This window comes from Moschus berezovskii, chromosome 25 (assembly GCF_049115385.1).
Source record: "Moschus berezovskii isolate FMDL1 chromosome 25, NW_MosBer_1.0, whole genome shotgun sequence".
Lineage (NCBI taxonomy): Eukaryota > Metazoa > Chordata > Mammalia > Artiodactyla > Moschidae > Moschus > Moschus berezovskii.
In genome coordinates, this window is record NC_142484.1 from 43,224,977 (window position 1) to 43,244,812 (window position 19,836).

General features: G+C 37.4%; 1 protein-coding gene across 3 annotated transcripts in view; it reads right to left on the bottom strand.

Annotated features, from left to right (window-relative positions):
* NOX4 (NADPH oxidase 4) overlaps positions 1 to 19,524 on the bottom strand; it is a 198,727-nt gene extending 179,203 nt beyond the window's left edge. For 2 of the 3 annotated variants that reach the window (XM_055416177.2, XM_055416176.2), the window contains exons 1-2: positions 19,390 to 19,524; positions 18,580 to 18,675 (exon numbers count right to left, since the gene is read on the bottom strand). In XM_055416177.2, coding sequence (XP_055272152.2) covers positions 18,580 to 18,675; positions 19,390 to 19,446 — 153 coding nt within the window. In that variant the 5' untranslated portion in view covers positions 19,447 to 19,524. The remainder of the gene's footprint in view (positions 1 to 18,579; positions 18,676 to 19,389) is intronic. The other variant, XM_055416179.2, reaches the window with a different exon arrangement.
* Between the last annotated feature and the right edge of the window lie 312 nt (positions 19,525 to 19,836).

Here is a 19,836-nt window from a genome sequence, read left to right on the forward strand (position 1 = left end):
CAGTCATGTCCAACTTTGCACAGCACTATGGACTGTAGCCCACCAGGCTCCTTTGTCCATGGGATTCTCAAGGCAAGAATACTGAGTGGGTTGCCATTCCCTTCTTCAGGCGATCTCCCTGACCCAGGGATCGAACTCACATCTCTTATGTCTCCTGCATTGGCAGGCAGGTTCTTCACCACTAGCACCACCTGGGAAGCCCAATGGCACAAATACCTACCAGAGTAGGTAAAATGAAGATGGACAGAATGAATTGATCATTTGTTATAGATCATTTACCTAACTTCCTATTGCACACATATTTAAGTATTAGACTCTTCTGACAAACTCTTTGAGTCAAATTAAGACTCTTCAGTGCTTAATTAGTCAACATACAGTGGCCATATTAGTCCATCTGCTGGTAGAACAATACATTAAATCAAATATAATATGATATATTGGTAAAGAAAAATGTAAATAAAGTTTTTTTCCTGACAGTAAGTAAGATTAAAACATCACAGCCTGAACTTTCTTAAGAAAGTAAATAGCAAATAAATGAACCAAGGATACATATAAATTTCTAAAATATTCACTGCAGTACAATCTGTGATACAATGAATAAAACTAAAAAGGCCAACAGTGGAGAAATATAAAACAAATGATCATACATATTATGCGCTACTATGTAGCCATTAAAAATAAAATAAAGTAACTTATATAATAGAAATAAAATAATAAAAAATAATAAAAATGTGATATTTTTGAATTAAGAATATGCCTGTATACAAATGTTAAACTACATATACAGGCATAAGCATAGGTATAGAAATTGACATAGATTTTATACATACAGTTGGTTATATCTCTTAGAAGTTAAAAGAAGTTTCTAATTTTGTGTTATTGGCATTCATAGGGAAGCGGGTATTTTGAAATGTAGTATAGTTAATAATTAAGTACCAAGAATCAAATGGATAAAAAAAAATTCACAATAAATGAAATGCGTTAACATACTTTGAAATTCTTATAATATACCCAAAGGGGTATTCTACACAATGATGTTTTTCACAGCATTTTCTAGGTAAGTGAAGTAACAGAAGCCAACTGAATGTCCAAAAATATGAGAATGCTTAAGTTAAGTGGTTTAATTGGATGTCCAAAAATATAAGAATGTTTAAGTGAGGTGTGTTTTTATTCCTTTAGTAAAATATTAAAAATAAATAATGCAAGTATAACAGTTTGTGATTACAGGGATAAATCTGATGTGATATTTAATGTTATATTTTAAAAAGAGAGTACAAAACTGTTTATTTGAAATGATCACATTGTTATTTAAAAAAACTTGAATCTTAAAAACACATTAAAATGTTAACCATGGGTATGTACAGATGCTGAGATATATATTATTTTTTTACATTTTCCCTTATATTCTATAATAAATAGGGAAAAATATTTAATTCATATGGAAGTCAAAAGAAAATTATTTTCTAAAGAAAATAAAGGGGGAATGTCTTAAAAGTATAACTTGAGAAGGAGGAATATTACCTTTAAATGAAAATAAGGGGCAATTTTCATTATCATTTTTGTGTATTTTCTATTGTTTTCCTTAATTTTATACATTAGCTTCATACTCAAAAATGCACAATAAACTTGTAAAAATCATCCTGCAGGTATTTTCATGGCTTAAAGAGGAAGCTTTCAGAAGGACATTAACTTGCTGACCTCTTTTATTCTAACCTTCAGATAAATGAAGAGATGTTCACTTAAAGCACAGGATCAATAGGTCAAGACAGAACAGGACAGGAACAGGGAAGAATGTAAATCATAATGAGTGACACACAGCTACCAAGGAAAAAAAGGGCTCCAGGTATTGTAAAGAAGAATTACTGAGGGCATGGGAGGGCTAAGAGACAAAATTACTGATTCTTTAATACTTAAGTGGCCCAAACATTAAAGATTATTCAAGCTGCATATTATTCAAGTGCCATATTATATTTCTTACAGTGTGGTTAGTTTATGTGCTGTTAAGACACTTAGTTAACAGTTTCTGAAAAAAAAAAGTATTTCAACATGCATTAAAATATTAGTAAATAAAACCCTGATATGCTGCCATGTACAAAACAAAACAACAAAAAATAAACCAAACAATCCTCCACTTACACTCCATGCTCCTAACTTTTCTAACCTTGGTTAGTCTTTTGGGTTGGTTGGTGTTGTTGTTTCGTCACTTAACCATATCTGACTCTTTGCAACCCCATAGACCATAGCCACCAGCCACCATAGCCTCCTCTGTCCATGGAATTTCCTAGGCAAGAATACTGGAATGGGTTGCCATTTCCTTCTCCTTTAGGCAGGTACAAGTTCTCTGTTAATACTTTACAGCTCAGAAAGTTAGTGAATTGCTGTAACACATCTTTGTTTAACTTGTCTTTTCTGTAATTCATTTCATTGTATTCACCTACCGTTTTAATGTTCTCTCCTTGGTTTGTCCAGTTTCCTAGTATTTCACAATCCGATGTTCTTTTGTTGCTGTTGCTTTTACTGTAACTGTTAATATGGCTATCTTTTGTTTAGATGGTTTTCAGTATCGGCAATACATAAGAAAGAAGCCATGTAAATACAGAAATTAAATAATACTTAAAACACTCACTGCATTCATCCCTTCAGTCACCCAATATCCCTAAGATTTCTCATTGAAAATGAGCTATTATAATCAAGTGTCTTATTTTTTTAGAACTGTACCCTGTGTGATATCACCTCCACTATCATCATCCAACTAAAACCATTATAATAAATACCAAAATTTTATATTTTTTACAATATGAACAAATTTGTAGTCTTCCATCTCAAGAAAACCCAGTAGGCAGTTTTTAAATCATAAAACTAGCAAACTACCTTAAACTATTCACACTGTCATAGCATGCTCTGTGTTCATCATGATGTCTCTTGAAGTAGTGGGGAATACGTGTCTATTTCTAGGAGGACAAGCAAGTAAACTGTGGCAGGTGCAAACTGTGGAATGGTTACAGCAGCTAGAGGCAAAGGACCAAAGAAATGCAGTCACACAGAGAGACTCGGAAACATAATTTGTTGTTGTTTAGTCACTAAGTCATGCCTGAATCTTTGTGACCCCATGGACTGTAGCTCACCAGGCTCCTCTAGGCAAGAATACTGGAGTGGGTTGTCATTTCTTAATTCTAGGGGATCTGTTCAGCCCAGGGACTGAATCCGCATCTCCTGCATTGGCAGGCGGATTCTTTACCACTGAGCCACTAAGGAAGCCCTTGAAACACAATACCAGATGAAGAAAAGCAAGAAAGAGAGAAAGTCCTTCCCACAAAGTCATTCTTGTGGATTAAAAAAGCAAGCAAAAACTACATGCATAATAAAACACCAATAGGATACATGTCCACACACTATTAGAAAAGTTGCCAATGTTGGGAGGAAAACGGGATTGTGGAAGGAAGAGTGGTTAAGGGATTAGTAGACAAATAAACAGTGAAGAAAGAAAGCAGGGGTCTTGCACAGACCCATGAAGACTGGGTGCTGCAAGCTAAGGTATATATTTAAACACTCTCTACCCAATAGCAGAAACATAGGTTTTTTGAATCCTTTGTTTTTCCAGAGAGGATCTACTGCTAGTGTCCTATGAAACTGGTCTTCTTCATAGGAACCTCAATCTTTGATTTGCTCAATGGAAAGTTTTAAAAAGATCAACAAATTTGGAGCTAAAATTTGAGAACTACTGCTAATCGAAAAGCAATTAATTGTGACAGTCCCCATTGGCTCAGAGGTAAAGAATCTGCCTATAATGAAGGAGACACAGGAGACTCAGGTTCAGTCCCTGAGTTGGGAAGATCCTCCGAAGGAGGAAATGGCAACCCATTCCAGTATTCTTGCCTGGACAATCACATGGACAGAGGAACCTGGCAAGTTACAGTCCAAGGGTCATGAAGAGTCAAACATGACTGATCAGTCAAATAATTCTGAAATCATAAAGAAGAAAAAAATGTATACTATAATTTGCAAACTGTCTTCTTAAATATTGACTTGACCAAAAAGTTCGTTTGAGTTTTTCCATACCATCCTATGGAAAAACTTGAACTTTTTGGCCAACCCAATTCTTCATAATTTATACATTTCCACAAAATTAGACATTAACTTCTCTTAGTTTACTTAGGAAACTTTAAGTATTAGGAAACATTTACAAATACATTTCAATATAAAAACATTCTGAACTTCAACAGTCTTTCCTGAAAGAAATGAGTCTAGCATTTTCATGAATCTGTCTACTATCACTTGGCATCAGAAGGAAGGAAAGAAACACAACTCATTTCTTCCTCATCTTACTTTATGCTTGTCTCAAATCAGTAATAATAATAATGATAATAATCCTATAAAAGAGAAATAAGCTTAAAATATGCAAAATTGCCATTTTTTAAGTCAAAATGTTTCAATATTGGAATTTTTATGTAGTTCAATTTAATAACATAATTCTCAGTTTAAAACTGAGGAATGTAAGACTTTGAAGATTTCAATGAATTACTCAAGATACAGTTATTAAGACATAAAGTCAAGATTTCAACTTAGGTCAATTTGTCCCCAAAATTAATTTTCTCTTAACTGTATTACATTGCTGCCATTGATAATCTGAAATTTTCACAGATATTACTATACATGAAATTTAAGCTAATAGCTTCTCTGTGCTAAGGAAAAAGCAATAGCAGACTCTTGGTTTTAACAAGAATTAGGATAAATGCCATATAAGACAAACTAAATTTCATGTATCTAAAATCTGTGGATTGAACAAGGCATATTTTCTCCTTTACACATAACACACTCAAGCTTTGAAACCAGTACAAGTCTAAGACTAGTTTTCTTCTGGCAAATCAAAATTAAGGAAACCCTGTAGATCCATTATGATCCAGGAAACTAAACTTTTCTGATTTTCATTTGACTCATTTTTCATTCTCTTATGTTTTAAAAAATGCACAAGATCAAAACAGTTGAGTAGTTCAATGATGGGTTTTACATAGTCCAAGCCAAGGCCCAAATCCCAGAAAAATTTTGTTGAAGGTAATGGATGTAATACAGAGAATGTGAAAGTCAAAGTCACTCAGTCACATCTAACTCTTTGCAACCCCATGGACTATACAGTCCAGGCAATTCTCCAGGCCAGAATACTAGAGTAGGTATTCCCTTCTCCAGGGGATTTTCCTGACCCAGGAATCAAACCAGGGTCTCCTGCATTGCAGGCAGATTCTTAACCAATTGAGCTACCAGGGAAAGCCAATATAGAGAATGCCCAACAACAAATGCCATTTCCCAAGTGAAAGAAGAACTTTCACACTGAAGCTCTACATTCTTGTGGTTTATATGGGTGATTTTTTTTCCAATTTGAAATTCATTATTATATCCTGCTGATATTTGCTTGGTTTTCCCTTTACTCTGAGCTATGGGAAAAAAGAAAAGAAAATGTATCTTCACTTTTGTTTGCATAACTCTAAGCACTTTACTAATGTGCTTTGGGGCCCATGCTTTTCAAACCAAGAAAATTAACACAGCTTAAAAGCCCAAAGTAACTTATCAAAAGTAACTTGGCCAAGAAAAGTCAGCGAAAGAAATACTCTAATCACCCTACCTCATCAGTATTTTCAACAAACAGTTCTTATTTTCTTGTTCCACAACTATCTCTTTTGAGGGCATCCTTGAAATCCATGTTCCTGCAGGGGGTGGGGTGACAGAGAGTTCACAGGATAACATGCTAATTGGAAGGCACATAAGAGAGGGTATATTGCAGGGAAAGGAAGTCAACAAAGATAACCAAAATATAACTAGGGGGAAAAAGAAACTTGTTTGGATCATCACCACTTCAGATCCTTCCAATGAACCTGAGCTTTCCAAGATTATATTAAAGAAACTTACTTGAAATTTAAAATCAGCTATGTGAAAATACTATCATATGAAAAATGACAGTAATCAGAAAGGCATTCACCATAGATCATTTCTTAAATGCATCTTGGTGTTCACAAACTCATTTTTTAAATATATCAGATATATAAGATGCTTTCACTTTGTGAACATTATTCATCTCTTCTTGCCTTAAACTATATTAGACCTCTGGTATTCTTGATATGTGTCTGGAGACCTTTAACAATGTCCAAATCAATGAAAACCATCAAAGCATAAAACTTTTGCCTATAAAATACATGTTGGAATCATTTATCCATAGATAGAAGTCATTGTCAAATTCAACTTTCCAATTTCTAAAACTGTAAACAAATTCGATTGGTCATGAAAATACCACCTTTATTCTTTACCACCACCTTTTTCTTTAACCCCATTTCCAGAACCGAAAAGAAACTACATTTGGTAAGGCTGTTTATTACATCGACTTTTATCACATCAAAAAGCTGCATTAAGACATGGATACCAGGTAATTTATACTAACGTCTCACTCTTAGTTCATATCGTGGCAATTATTAGTTACAAGTCACAGCCCTTTAATATCCTACTTCGATAATCAAAACTGCAAATGTAAAGTATATTAGATATTAAGGGTACCCTGTTGCTTTTCTGTCACGAAAATGAAATCTTCTCATTTCTTTGTCCAAACCATCCTTTACAACTCCCAAAGGAGCTCTGTTAGGGTACCAATGGCTGGCGCCTTAAGAGCTGAAAAGAATGAACAGCAGACAGAAACAATATATAATAACCACCATTATTTTTAACTTCTGTGATGCTTTCAATTCTTCAAAGTAGTTCGCTATTTGTTAAGTCATACCTAATGCTCAGTTGCGATAAGTAGGATCATTTTATCATGTTTCAATGGGAATACAGAACAGGTAAGTGGATTTTGGTATATGAATATGAAGGATGAGAGAAGAGGGAAGGAAAGCTGGCATTCTGGAACTCTTATTATATAATAGGCTTTGCACAAGGTACTTTAATCCTTGAGCACATTATTTATAATTTCCATGCTTCAGCTTCCTCTTTTGCTTAAAGAAATTATCACGTCGGGCCCATGAGAACAACTCAGTGAATGTCGGCTCTAGCTATTATTGCTATTATTTCAATTTTCTTTAAGGTTCACAGTAATCTTGTGAAACAGGCATTCAGTTCAGTTCAGTCGCTCAGTTGTGTCCGACTCTTTGCGACCCCATGGACTGCAGCATGCCAGGCTTCCCTGTCCACCACCAACTCCTGGAGTTCACTCAAACTCATGTCCATCGAGTCGGTGATGCCATCCAACCATCTCATCCTCTGTCGTCCCCTCTCCTCCCACCTTCAATCTCTCCCAGCATCAGGGTCTTTTCTAATGAGTTGGTTCTTTGCATCAAGTGGCCAAAGTACTGAGGCTTCAGCTTCAGCATCAGTCCTTCCAATGAAATTTCAGGACTGATTTTCTTTAGGATGGACTGGTTGAATCTCCTTGCTGTCCAAGGGGCTCTCAAGAGTCTTCAACACCACAGTTCAAAAGCATCAATTCTTCGGCACTCAGCTTTCTTTATAGTCCAACTGTCACAATATATGACTACTAGAAATAGGCATTACTTCCCTTGTTTTTCTGTTGAAGATGCCAAAGTTCAGTGAAGATTAATAAAAGCTTTTCTGAATAAAATGTGCTCTATCTCAAGCTGAAATTCCACTCAGCAATCATAACTAAGCTGGTGCAAATTTTGTGCCAATTACAAATAGCAATGTAGAGCCTTCCTTTGTCCAGAAGGATCAGGGGGGCAGCCAGAGGTCAAAGGAAAGGAAAAGTCACTCTCTCCTAATGTCATCTGCCATATGTTCAGCAAATTCCTCCTATCATCATGTCTCTCTGAATCCCTTTAATATTTTTATTGATAAGCATAAATAATTTATATTACCATTTACTGCTATTAATAGTATTAACACCATTAACATCAAATAATATTACTTGATATTTACAATAATGCTATCTTTTGCTATGCACATATGCACCAAAGGCTAAACATTTCACTAACATTTTCTTATGGAATCCTCACAACTAACCTAATAGGAAGGTTAAACTTAACCTTATAAATTAGTTAAAGTTAGATTTAGAGAAGTAATTCGCCAAAATCATAAAGGGAAATAAATGCCTGAGCCAGGATTCAAATTCATACCCATACAGCTCCAAAGTTTACAATCTTGTGAATAAGGTGTACACAAGGATGATTGATTTTTCCTCCCCAGAATTACCTATGCACTTTTGAAATCAATTTTATGTTCACCACAATGCTTAGCATGATAAACCATTAACACTGACTAGAGTTAAAAGACCTACTGTCCACATTCAACTTTGCACTGAATATATAAGGATGGCCTTTCCTTGTATTAAATCTGTCTGTCAAATGAGACAAATGAACTAGAACAATACCTAAGGTACTATAACATTCTGCAGTTCCACAAGCTTCACTCCCTCAGGCTGGGTACTCTGTAGGAGAAAGTATACAGCCTTCAGAACTGTGAGGAGATGAATTTCTGTTGTTACAGCCACCCAGTCTATGGTCCTTTGTTACGGAAGCCTCAGCAAATTAATGCAGTAGGAATCAGCTAGGATTTCCAGGTGGCTCAGTGGTAAAGAATACGCCTGACAATGCAAGAGACATAGGAGAAGTGGGTTGAATCCCTGGGTTGCAAAAATCTTCTGGAGGAAGAAATGGCAACCAACTCCAGTATTCTTGCCTGAAATATCCCACGAAGAGAGAAGCCTGGCGGAGGAGTATAGTCCATAAGGTCACAAAGATTCTGACCTAATGAGTGACTGAGATAAAAAACACAGGATAAGGCGTACAAGTCTGCTGCAGGTTTAAGAGTAATCCATAAACTATAGTCTTACCTTTACTAATTAAGACAAAACACACAACCATACATACAAATGGTCTTACCTAGAAAGATTAGAAAATTCCAGGCTCTAACTCTCTTTGTCTCAGAACCTCCCTGGAGGAGCAGCATGATCAAGTGTGGTCTTTAATATGAGACAAAGGTGGGCTAGAATTGGGCTTCTCTAGTTGTTAGCTCGGAGAAGGCAATGGCACCCCACTCCAGTACTCTTGCCTGGAAAATCCCATGGACGCAGGAGTCTGGTAGTCTGCAGTCCATGGGGTCGCGAAGAGTCACATACGACTGATCGACTTCACTTTCACTCTTAACTTTCATGCATTGGAGAAGGAAATGGCAACCCACTCCAGTGTTCTTGCCTGGAGAATCCCAGGGATGGGGAGCCTGATGGGCTGCCGTCTATGGGGTCGCACAGAGTTGGACATGACTGAAGTGACTTAGCAGCAGCAGCAGCAGCAGTTGTTAGCTGGGTGACCATGGGGAAGTTACCTAACCACTCAGAATCTTTTTCTCAATTCTGTAAAAAGTGATCATTCCTATCCTCCAGGATTATTATAACAATTAAATTAACTATGTAAAGATTAAATGAGATTACAAATGACCAAAGAACTAACCGTGCCTGGTGTATGAAAGTGAAAGTCACTCAGTTGTGTCCAACTCTTTGCAACCCCATGGACTCTACAGTCCAGGGAACTCTTCAGGCCAAAATACTGAAGTGAGTAGCCTTTCCCTTTTCCAGGGGTCTTTCCAACCCAGGGATTGAACCCAGGTCTCCTACATTGGCAGGTGGATTCTTTACCAGCTGAGACACAAGGGAAGCCCAAAAATACTGGACTGGGTAGCCTATCCCTTCTCTAGCAGGTCTTCCTCAACCAGGAATCAAACCGGGGGTCTTCTTCATTGCAGGCAGATTCTTTACCAACTGAGCTATCAGGGGCATCAGTTCAGTTCAGTTCAGTTCATTCGCTCAGTCGTGTCCGACTCTCCCAATGTGATTAATAAATATTTATAGTTTGCATTAGGTTGAATCACATGAAATGGCTGATTGTTGTTGCTCAGTTGCTAAGTCTTTGGCACCCCACAGATGACAGTACACCAGGTTTCCTTGACCTTCACTAAAACCTGCAGCTTGCTCAAACTTATGTCCAGTGACTTGATGATGCCATGCAACCATCATCCTCTGTCGCTCCCTTCTCCTCCTGCCTTCAATTTTTCCCAGCATCAGGGTCTTTTCCAGTGAGTCCACTTTTCACATCAGGTGGCCAAAGTATTAAGAGTTTCAGCTTCAGCATCAGTCCTTCCAATGAATATTCAGGACTGATTTCCTTTAGGATGGACTGGTTGGATCTTCTTGCTGTCCAAGTGACTCTCAAGAGTCTTCTCCAAAACCACATTTCAAAACCATCAATTCTTCGACACTCAGCCTTCTTCATGGTCCAACTCTCACATCTGTACATGACTATTGGAAAAACAATAGCTTTGACTATACAGACCTTTGTATAGCCTTTGTATAGCAATGTCTCTGCTTTTCAATATGCTGTCTAGGTTTGTCATAGTTTTTCTTGCAAGGAACAAGCATCTTTTAATTTCGTGGCTGCAGTCACTGTCCACAGTGATTTTGGAGAATAAGAAAATAAAATCTGCCACTGTTTCCACTTTTTCCCACTTTTTCCCCATCTATTTGCCATGAAATGATGGGACCAGATGCGATGATCTTAGCTTTTTGAATGGTGAGTTTTAAGCCAGCTTTTTCACTCTCCTCTTTAACCCTCATCAAGAGGCTCTTTTGTTCCTCTTTGCTTTCTGCCATCGGAGTGGTTTCATCTGCATATCTGAGACTGCTGATATTTTTGTTCTACCAAAACAGCAGTCCCATGGTTCAGTCTAACACTAACATTGACTAAAGGCAAAAGAACCCAATGGTTAACTGTACAAGTTCTAGAATCAGTATGTCTGAGTTAGAGATCTGGCTCTGTCACTTATCAGCAAGTTACAGCACTTCTCGAATTCAATGTCTTAGCTTCAAAATTAAGAATTAAAAATATCTACTCCATAGGATGGATGAAAAGATTAAATAAATTAATCTAAGCAAAGCTCTCTGAGTAATACCTGGTGCTTAGTCTTCAATGAATTGATATTATTAATAATGAAATGAGGGAAGTAAATTTGAAAATCTTGGAAACTAATTTCAAATTTCAATTCTACGCTGTTTTGGATGGTACTGATAAAAGAGAATTATACAACGGACATTTAGCTGAGTATAACAAAGAAGTTGAACCTTGTACTAAAATTCTAGCAAACATCATGTAATCAGAAAAAAAATACAAATACATCTCGTAATCCTTACCGACATGTCTGAAACAAGTCTAAAACAACTGTAACGCTGGAAAAATACATTATCCTGGGTGTAAGTCAATAATATTCCATAACTTCTTGAACTGTTCAACACCTTTAAACAGGAAAAGCTAGTGACCTACAGAGTATGGAGCTTAATGCATCTTACATACGCCTGTCTATCGAGTTGTTCATTATAACAGGCTTCATATTGGAGTGAGGATCAATGAACCAGGAGAGTGACCAAGCCACCAATTGAGTCAGTGATAATGAGCTCATTATCAACCTCATGTTTCTATTTGGGAAAATCTAACTAAAGACATCAAAGTTTTCTTTCAAGTCTAAAATTACATGAGTCTCTCTTATAAATGAATTAAGTACATAATGACTGCCTCAGTGTAATGGAACTAATTTCACCTGTCAATAAACAAGAAGCTTAACACCTTAGCAGAATATTAAGAATAAACACAAACAAAGACCAACTTATTGAAAAGTATCCTTTTAATTGAAACCACAATATTCTGAGCAGTAAAAAGAAAGAGTTAATGATCAAGCGCTTTCTGAAATTGACAGGAGGCACATATTCCTTCTCTGCAGAATTATAGCTGCTTAGGCCAGATGTGGGCTTCCCTGGTGACTCAGACAGTAAAGAAGCTGCCTACAATGCGAGAGACTTGGGTTCGATCCCTGGGTCAGGAAGATCCCCAAAGAATGGAATGGACACCCACTCGAGTATTCTTGCCTGGAGAATTCCATGGACAGAGGAGCCTGGGGGGCCACAGTCAATGGGATAGCGAAGAGTCAGGCATGACTGAGCGACTAACACACACACACACACACACACACACAGGTCAGCTGTAAAACCAATGCTGACTTAAAATCATAGGTTCCTTCACACAGAGATGCCAATCTCAAACCTCAAGAAATTCACATGACATCAGATTTCTGTCTCTGAGAAATGTTAATTCTGATACGATTCCTAGGATACTTCAGAGGGTAAATTGTTAATGTTTCTAAATCACTTGAAGGATAATGATTGACCAAAGAAAGATCATCACTGTACAATTCAAAAAACCTCAATGCTTACAACCTTCTTCCAAATGACACAGGTATCTCAATAAGAATTTAAAAATGAGAAAAAAAAACTTCATGTCCATTCAGCAGATCTAAAACAATAATTGTGAGATTAGGCAAAAAAATTAAATTCTCATTATGGTACTCTGAGAAAAACTAGGTTGAAACTGAAAGATTCATACACAAATGTTAGCTTTGGGGAAAAAATAATAAAGACACACTGAATCTGGTACCACAAAATGCATTCTCTTCTCAAATTAAAATGCTTATACCAATTAAATTATATCCTGTAATCATTAAAATGTCAGAAATAGAACTCAGGAATAGATGAATATATGAAGGCTCCTGATATGAAAATATCCTGAGTTAAATTTGCCTCAACATTTCAAAAAATTTAGGAAACTCTCAGAGTCTGTCACAATACATTAGCACTTGCTATTAAAATACTATGTACATTTTCCATTCCTTGAAAAAAATAAATCAAAAACAAATTTCATCTTAAGTAATCAATAGAGTCCTTTATTTAAAGCACTGTAGATGAAAAAAGTTGTTTGGTATGTTTATTTGAGTGTTTGCTTTGGTTTTCTTCAAAAGACTTTTTTCCCCCCTCTTAGCTAATTTTAAGATTCCAATATTCACAGCATGTCATAATTAAACATCTCCTAGGAAGTGCACAGTCTGATTAGCACATTAACTCAGGCATAAACCAGCCGTGACCATGTTGCCTCCAGGCCTGGGTCAAACCAGTCTGGGAAAAAACAATTCTGATGAAAATTCCTACTAAGACATATTAAGTCCCAAGATTATTTTATCTTCTATCATTTAAGATCTTCTTTTCCCTAGCAGTTCTTATGTAAGTTTTCAACCCTTAACTGTGGTCTGAGAACAGTCACTTAGCCTATTAGGAATAAAAAAGATAACTCTAGTTCTGAGGATTAAATAATTTTAGCATTTTTCTCAAAGGCTCCCACCTCCCAGGAAGCAGAGAAGATTAAGTCAGAAATATTTTTACAGTTACACACCAATTACTAGAGCCCATGAGCTCCCATTCAAAATTAACTCCTGTTTAGGACTGCCCATATCCTGATTTCTTTTTATGTGGCTGACCGGTGGCGAGTTGCGTGCCTTAAAGCAAAATGATGGCTGCATTTGGCCATGAGGGTAATAAAATCTCCCCACAGTCGGCATGTGTACTGTCCAAAAGGTAGCCACTAACCATGTGTGGCTACTGAGCATATGAGATGTGTCCAAGGCCACCAAGGAACTGGATTTTTAGGTTCATTAATCTTTACTAATTTAAATTGAAAAAAACTGAAATTCACTTGTGTCAGTGGAAAATCTTTATATTTGACAACTTGTATATCTTACAGATGAAAGAGTGAATCCACTTTTTCATCTGTAAAAATTTTGTGAAACTTAAAGACGGGCCAAGTAATTCTAATGAAAATTCAGTGGCTGAGTTGTGATGTACATAAGTGGAAAATATATACTATATTTCAAAGAATAGGCAAAAATAACATAAAATATCTCATCAATAATTTTTAAAAGTACTGACCACATGTTGAATGCTTCAATCTATTACAATACTTTGGATATATTATTTTAAATAAAATATATTAAAGTTAATGCCACTGGCTTCTTACTCTTTTGAAGTACTACTGGGAAATTTTAAGTTATGGATGAGTCACATAATTTATCTGTCAGGCACAGTACTGATAAAGAGCAATACTAACCAGTGACATGACTATCTGAGATGGGCCAGTGAAGTGATCTAGAAAATCTGTGCAGCATGAAAAAAAAAAGCAAAAGGCCAGACAGCACTGCATTTAAATCCTAACTTTGACATTGACCATCCAAAGGGATTTGGGCAGCCATTCATTCAGATTCCTCAGCCTACACTTCCCCAGTGCAAAGGGGAAGAATAGTTTCCTAGTTAAACACAATATTTGTAAAGTGACTAGTATACCATCAGTTTAAAGAAACTGTCAAATAAATTGTTTTTCAATAGAAAGCAGAGATTTTTAGACTACTGAGAAGAATTTACTGCTTCTCAATGTCTATGACTTCCTGCAAATGAGCTATATCCTGTGGACATTTTCTTCCTGTAATATTAGTCCAACTTTATTATTACCTTACATTTTACAGACGAATAATGACAACCTTAGACTAAATCCTATTATCAAAATGTTCAACAAATGGAAGCTTTGTTTCCTTAGTGTCGGTAGCAATCAAGTCCATGTCCGGAAATACCATCATGATTTTTACTAACTTAAAATTTACCTAAAAGAGACTTATCAGAATATCTATGTCCTTTTCAGGATTTCTATCATGGTGGAACCATGTTCTTGTGAGTGTCTGGTAGGCTCTAAGAAAAACTGCTCTAAGGCATAAAGTTCATACTATACAGTTATTAAATATGTAAAATGTGGGCACCTACAATATTTATTTTAAAAATTAATTATATCTCATTGTTCTGCTGTATTCCTTTAAATACAAAAAAATGCTTGCAAATTCTTTTACTATGAAACAGTACCACAAAAATCAAAAGATTAGGAAGGATAAGCCTAAGACAAATAAAATTAAATACTCCTTCATTAAGCAAATAGTCAAACTATAGCTAGAATTCCTTTTTCACTAAAATGACAGATATCTATTCCAAATGATGTAGATAAACTAATGACTAAAAAATTCATGTAAGTGATTAATGAAAAGTAAGACATATGAAAGTCATCTTTCTTCTTTAGTCATGATGTCAAGAAGAAAAGCTGTCCTCTTCCACAGTGACTCTTCATAAAATATGGACTCCTAACTATACGGTTAAGGCTTGACTAACTATGATGCTTCTTATGTTTCTATGAAAACTAATTTACAATGACCCTGCTCTTCTTCAATCTGCCTCTTGCACATTTTACTCACAGTCTTCCATTTAGTCCTTTTATTATTTTTTTGTCTTCATTCATCTGATCAATATTTATTGAGCCCCTGCTTAGTACCAGGCCTATCTTCTGCGGGCCTCACCACTGAACCTCACTAGCCTATCATCTCTTTCAAACAAAACCACTAAAGTGGGATGATGTAGAGAGAGGTGAAATATATAATTTAATTAGTTGGGCTGTATATGTGTGTGTATGTGTGTATTCTTCATATTTGACTTGTCACCAAAATATATTTGAAGTTGTTACACAGCATCCAACCTAGTAAAAAATTAACTTGGTTCCCAACATAATTATTTTTTAAGTAAATTATCATTTTAGTTTATACTATGTCATAAAGCTGAAATTCCAAGTTCAATTATGTCTTTCCAAGTTGTTTCCTTAGATTTTATATTATTACATCTACGTCCTGATCAAGATTCACCATTTTCCAAAGCAAAGTTTGCCATCATAACTCTCAAGAGTTGTCTCCAAGTTGTTCATCAAGTAATATAATGAATAGGTCAGATCTATGTTGCACTGGAAAACCTCCTGTTTGCCAATTTACACCCGAACGGGATTTCGAGGAAACAAAGTAACATGATAGACCAGTAAACTTTCATGCATTTCTTAGAGAAAAAAAATTTTAACTTGCTTATTGAATTACAAGTATTTACTTGTTGGAACTTCCATTAGATTGTAAGCAACTTGAAGACAAAGGGGAGAAGTTACTCTTTATGTGCCCATTTGAAAAGAAAAGGTTTCATGACAGTTTTCTGTATGGCTGAATGGAGGGTTGGTAGGATGAAAGAAAGAAATGTTCAGATTTAGGAATTTAATCTTTGCAACTATTTTTATCAATCCATTTAAAATACAGATGTTGGGTGATTATGATGTGTCAATGCAAGCTCATCAAATAGTAATAACTGTACCACTCTGGTGGGTGATGTTGATCATGGGAGAGGCTACGCATGTGTGGGGATAGGAGAACATATAGGAAATCTGTGCCTTCCCCTTAATTTGACTGTGAACTCTAAACAGCTCTAAAAAAATTATTTTAAAAAGTTATTAAACTTTATTTTTTTTCGAGATACAGACCCTTTACTTATGAATGTGTAAAACTCAAGAAAGTCCACATTATTCCTACAACATGTTGAAAGTGCTTCAGAATTCACACAATACTAATTTTCTTTTGGTTCTGGTTAAATTATATATACCAGTTTATCACAAAAGGTAAAATCTGTAACTCTGTTCAAAGTTTTAAAAGATTATTTAAGAATGGTTTCTTGTATTTCTATGCCACCTTTATCGTTCTGGTTTCTCATTTCTTAATTAGTAAATTCAGCATGCAGGTTCTATCCCAGGCTAATTTATACACTTCCAGAAGGAATGGCCTCTTGAATCCACAGAGTGTTGAGGTGGGGAGCCCCCAACCACGTCAGATTCGTTTCACATATGATAATATACATGTTTCAATGGCATTCTCCCAAATCATCCCACCCTCGCCGTGTTCATGGATTGGAAGAATAAATATTGTGAAAATGAATATATTACTCAAAGTAATTTATAAGTTCAATGCAATCCCTATCAAGCTACCAAAGGTGTTTTTCACAGAGCTAGAACAAATAATTTCACATTTTGTATGGAAATACAAAAAACCTCGAATAGCCAAAGCAATCTTGAGAAAGAAGAATGGAACTGGGGGAATCAACCTGCCGGACTTCAGGCTCTAGTACAAAGCCACAGTCATCAAGACAGTATGGTACTGGCATAAAGACAGAAATATAGATCAATGGAACAAAATAGAAAGCCCAGAGATAAATCCACACACCTATGGACACCTTATCTTTGACAAAGGAGGCAAGAATATAAAATGGAGAAAAGACAGTCTCTTTAACAAGTGGTGCTGGGAAAACTGGTCAACCACTTGTAAAAGAATGAAACTAGAACACTTCCTAACACCATACACCAAAATAAACTCAAAATGGATTAAAGATCTAAATGTAAGACCAGAAACTATAAAACTCCTAGAGGAGAACATAGGCAAAACATTCTCCGACATAAATCACAGCAGGATCCTCCTTGACCCACCTCCCAGAATATTGGAAATAAAAGCAAAAATAAACAAATGGGACCTAATTAAAATTAAAAGCTTCTGCACAGCAAAGGAAACTATAAGCAAGGTGAAAAGACAGCCTTCAGAATGGGAGAAAATAATAGCAAACGAAGCAACTGATAAAGGATTAATCTCAAAAATATCCAAGCAACTCCTGCAGCTCAATTCCAGAAAAATAAACGACCCAATCAAAAAATGGGCCAAAGACTAAACAGACATTTCTCCAAAGAAGACATACAAACACATGAAAAAGTTATTAAACTTTAAAAACACCAACTGTGTGAACAACAGATAATGAAAACAGTGCTTTACTCTATAAAATAAAATATAAATCAATTAGTTCAGCCTCAATTTTTCGCAATCTTAATATGTGCCAAGCACTACTATAAAAGCTGAGGTTTAAAGAGAAATAAGATTTGTAACTATAAAAACAGGAAATGGAAGACTGGTTCCACTGAATTCATCTGAACTAATCATAATTGTAAACAGTCATTAAACCATGAAAAAGTAAATGATGCACCTTTTATTCAAAATTCATTTTCTTCTCCGATGAAAAGGAATGACAAAATCTGCTTTTTCGTATGCCCTAAGATTTTTCAATGTCTTATAGTTGTTGTTTGTTTCTTAGAAAAAGCTATCTCCTTACACAAAGTAAGACGTGCTCAGTGATACCATTTTTGTTCAGGAACCAAGTAGGAAGGGGAAGGAGAGGCAGAATGAAAACAGGAACATCTTAAAATATAAAAGAAAGAAAAATATTGACACATGAGACAAATCAGAGCAAAATTTTGCACAATAGCATTCTCCTATTAGACCAGAACACCGGAACAATGATCAGCCAATAACCTAGGGCAAGCATTTGAGAAATGCCCAAGAATGAATAACTGCCTTAGACACACACTGTGTGAGAACTAACAGTAAAAGGAAGCAGTGCAGAAATCCTCTGGATAAGCTGATGGGCAAGCTGAAGACTTGATTAGTGAGAATGAAAAGCCTGTCATCAGTTGGTCCCTTAAGTGAAGGAGACCCTTCAGGGCACTTTGTAGCTGGCAAGAAGTAACAACTTTTCTCAGGTATTACTAGCCTAACAGTTCTCTTTATAAGATTATCTTCGGCTCTTAAAAGAGTCAATCATTGTAACTTCCACGAGTGTAAATGATAAATCATGAAAACTTGACTACTTTAGAGACTAACAAACGCTCCTGAAGTGAACAACCCACCGAATGTTTCTTCAATAAATAGAAAAATTGCCCAAGTCTTGTAGCATCGTCTGCCCACCTTATACCCACTCCACCAGGTCACCCAAGGCCCACTTACCCCCAGCATCTGGTGGAGGTAGTAATACTCTGGCCCTTGGTTATACAGCAGGAAGGTTTTCCAGAAAAGCAGGACATTCATGGAGAGCCAGATAAGCTAAATCATATGGAGAAAGAGAAAAAAGAATTAAAAGTAAATACTACCCGATGAATGGAAACCTCAAGTACATTGGTCGGACAGAATACGTTCAATGGAACCTCAATTAGTCGTTGCAAAAAGCTTTCTCAATTGACCAGCAAGCTGCAAACCACTAAGAGGAAAACGTATCTGAACTCACTCAGCCCCTGTACACCTGGGATTAAGTATTTGGGCTGCAATAGGTATCCTAAAGATCGCAGATATCCCCTGGAGGACCAAACAAGGCTAAGTGATGAGTGACATCACCAAGGTCCAAGCACTGTATGTTTAAGTTTTTAAAATATCCTCTTAATGAATAGATAATAAAGAAGAGGGCTCTTTGCTGTATAAAATAAAATCCGACAGAAACAATCTGGGAAAAGAGACAAGGGGGGTGGGGTGGTGAAGATGTTTAAGGGGTTAAAGGAAAAGCTGTGTTAACTAACAGGGATCTCCCTTCCTCCGCATCCGCTCTCGCATCAAAGTGTAGGCAAGTTCCCGACGGCTTGGAGGAAGGGAGGGAGGAGATGGTTATTATGTCCAGGTATTACCGGCAGAAAGTTTGTGTTAGTGGAGGATGTTTTGCACTAGAGGCAAAACTTCCACAGCTTCCCACCCGCGCACGTTCAGAGAATGAATCTAGATCGCTGCCGCAGAAACAAGACGCCGGGAGACCCTCGCCCGCCATCCTACCAGGCAAAGGTGTTTAACCCCTTCGTTGGCCAGCCAGCTCCTCCAGGACACGGCCATGCCGCCGGCCCGCGCGCCGCGCTCTCAGCCCGCCGGCCGACAAGCAGCGGCGGCCGCGGGCGCAGCGGCTCCAGCGGCGCGGCCCGCGGGGGGGGCCGGGGAGCCGCGAGGGGACGGAGGGTCAAAGACCGAGCGGGAGCCGGGGCCGGCGCCGCGCCAGCCCGGGCGGGGTCTGCGCCCGGAGCCGGCTCTTCCGGGCGCCGCGGCCGCGGCCGGCGCGGGGTCTGCGCGGCGCCCCTGGCGGCCGGGACCCGCGCTCCGAGCGCGCGCTCCCCGCCGCGCCCGCCCTTTGTCTGCCGAGAGCCTGCTGTTGTGGCCGCCGCAGCGCGGGGTGTCCCGGTCTGGGATCCGGGAGGCGGCCCAGCAGCCGCCAGCGGCCGGCCCCGCTGG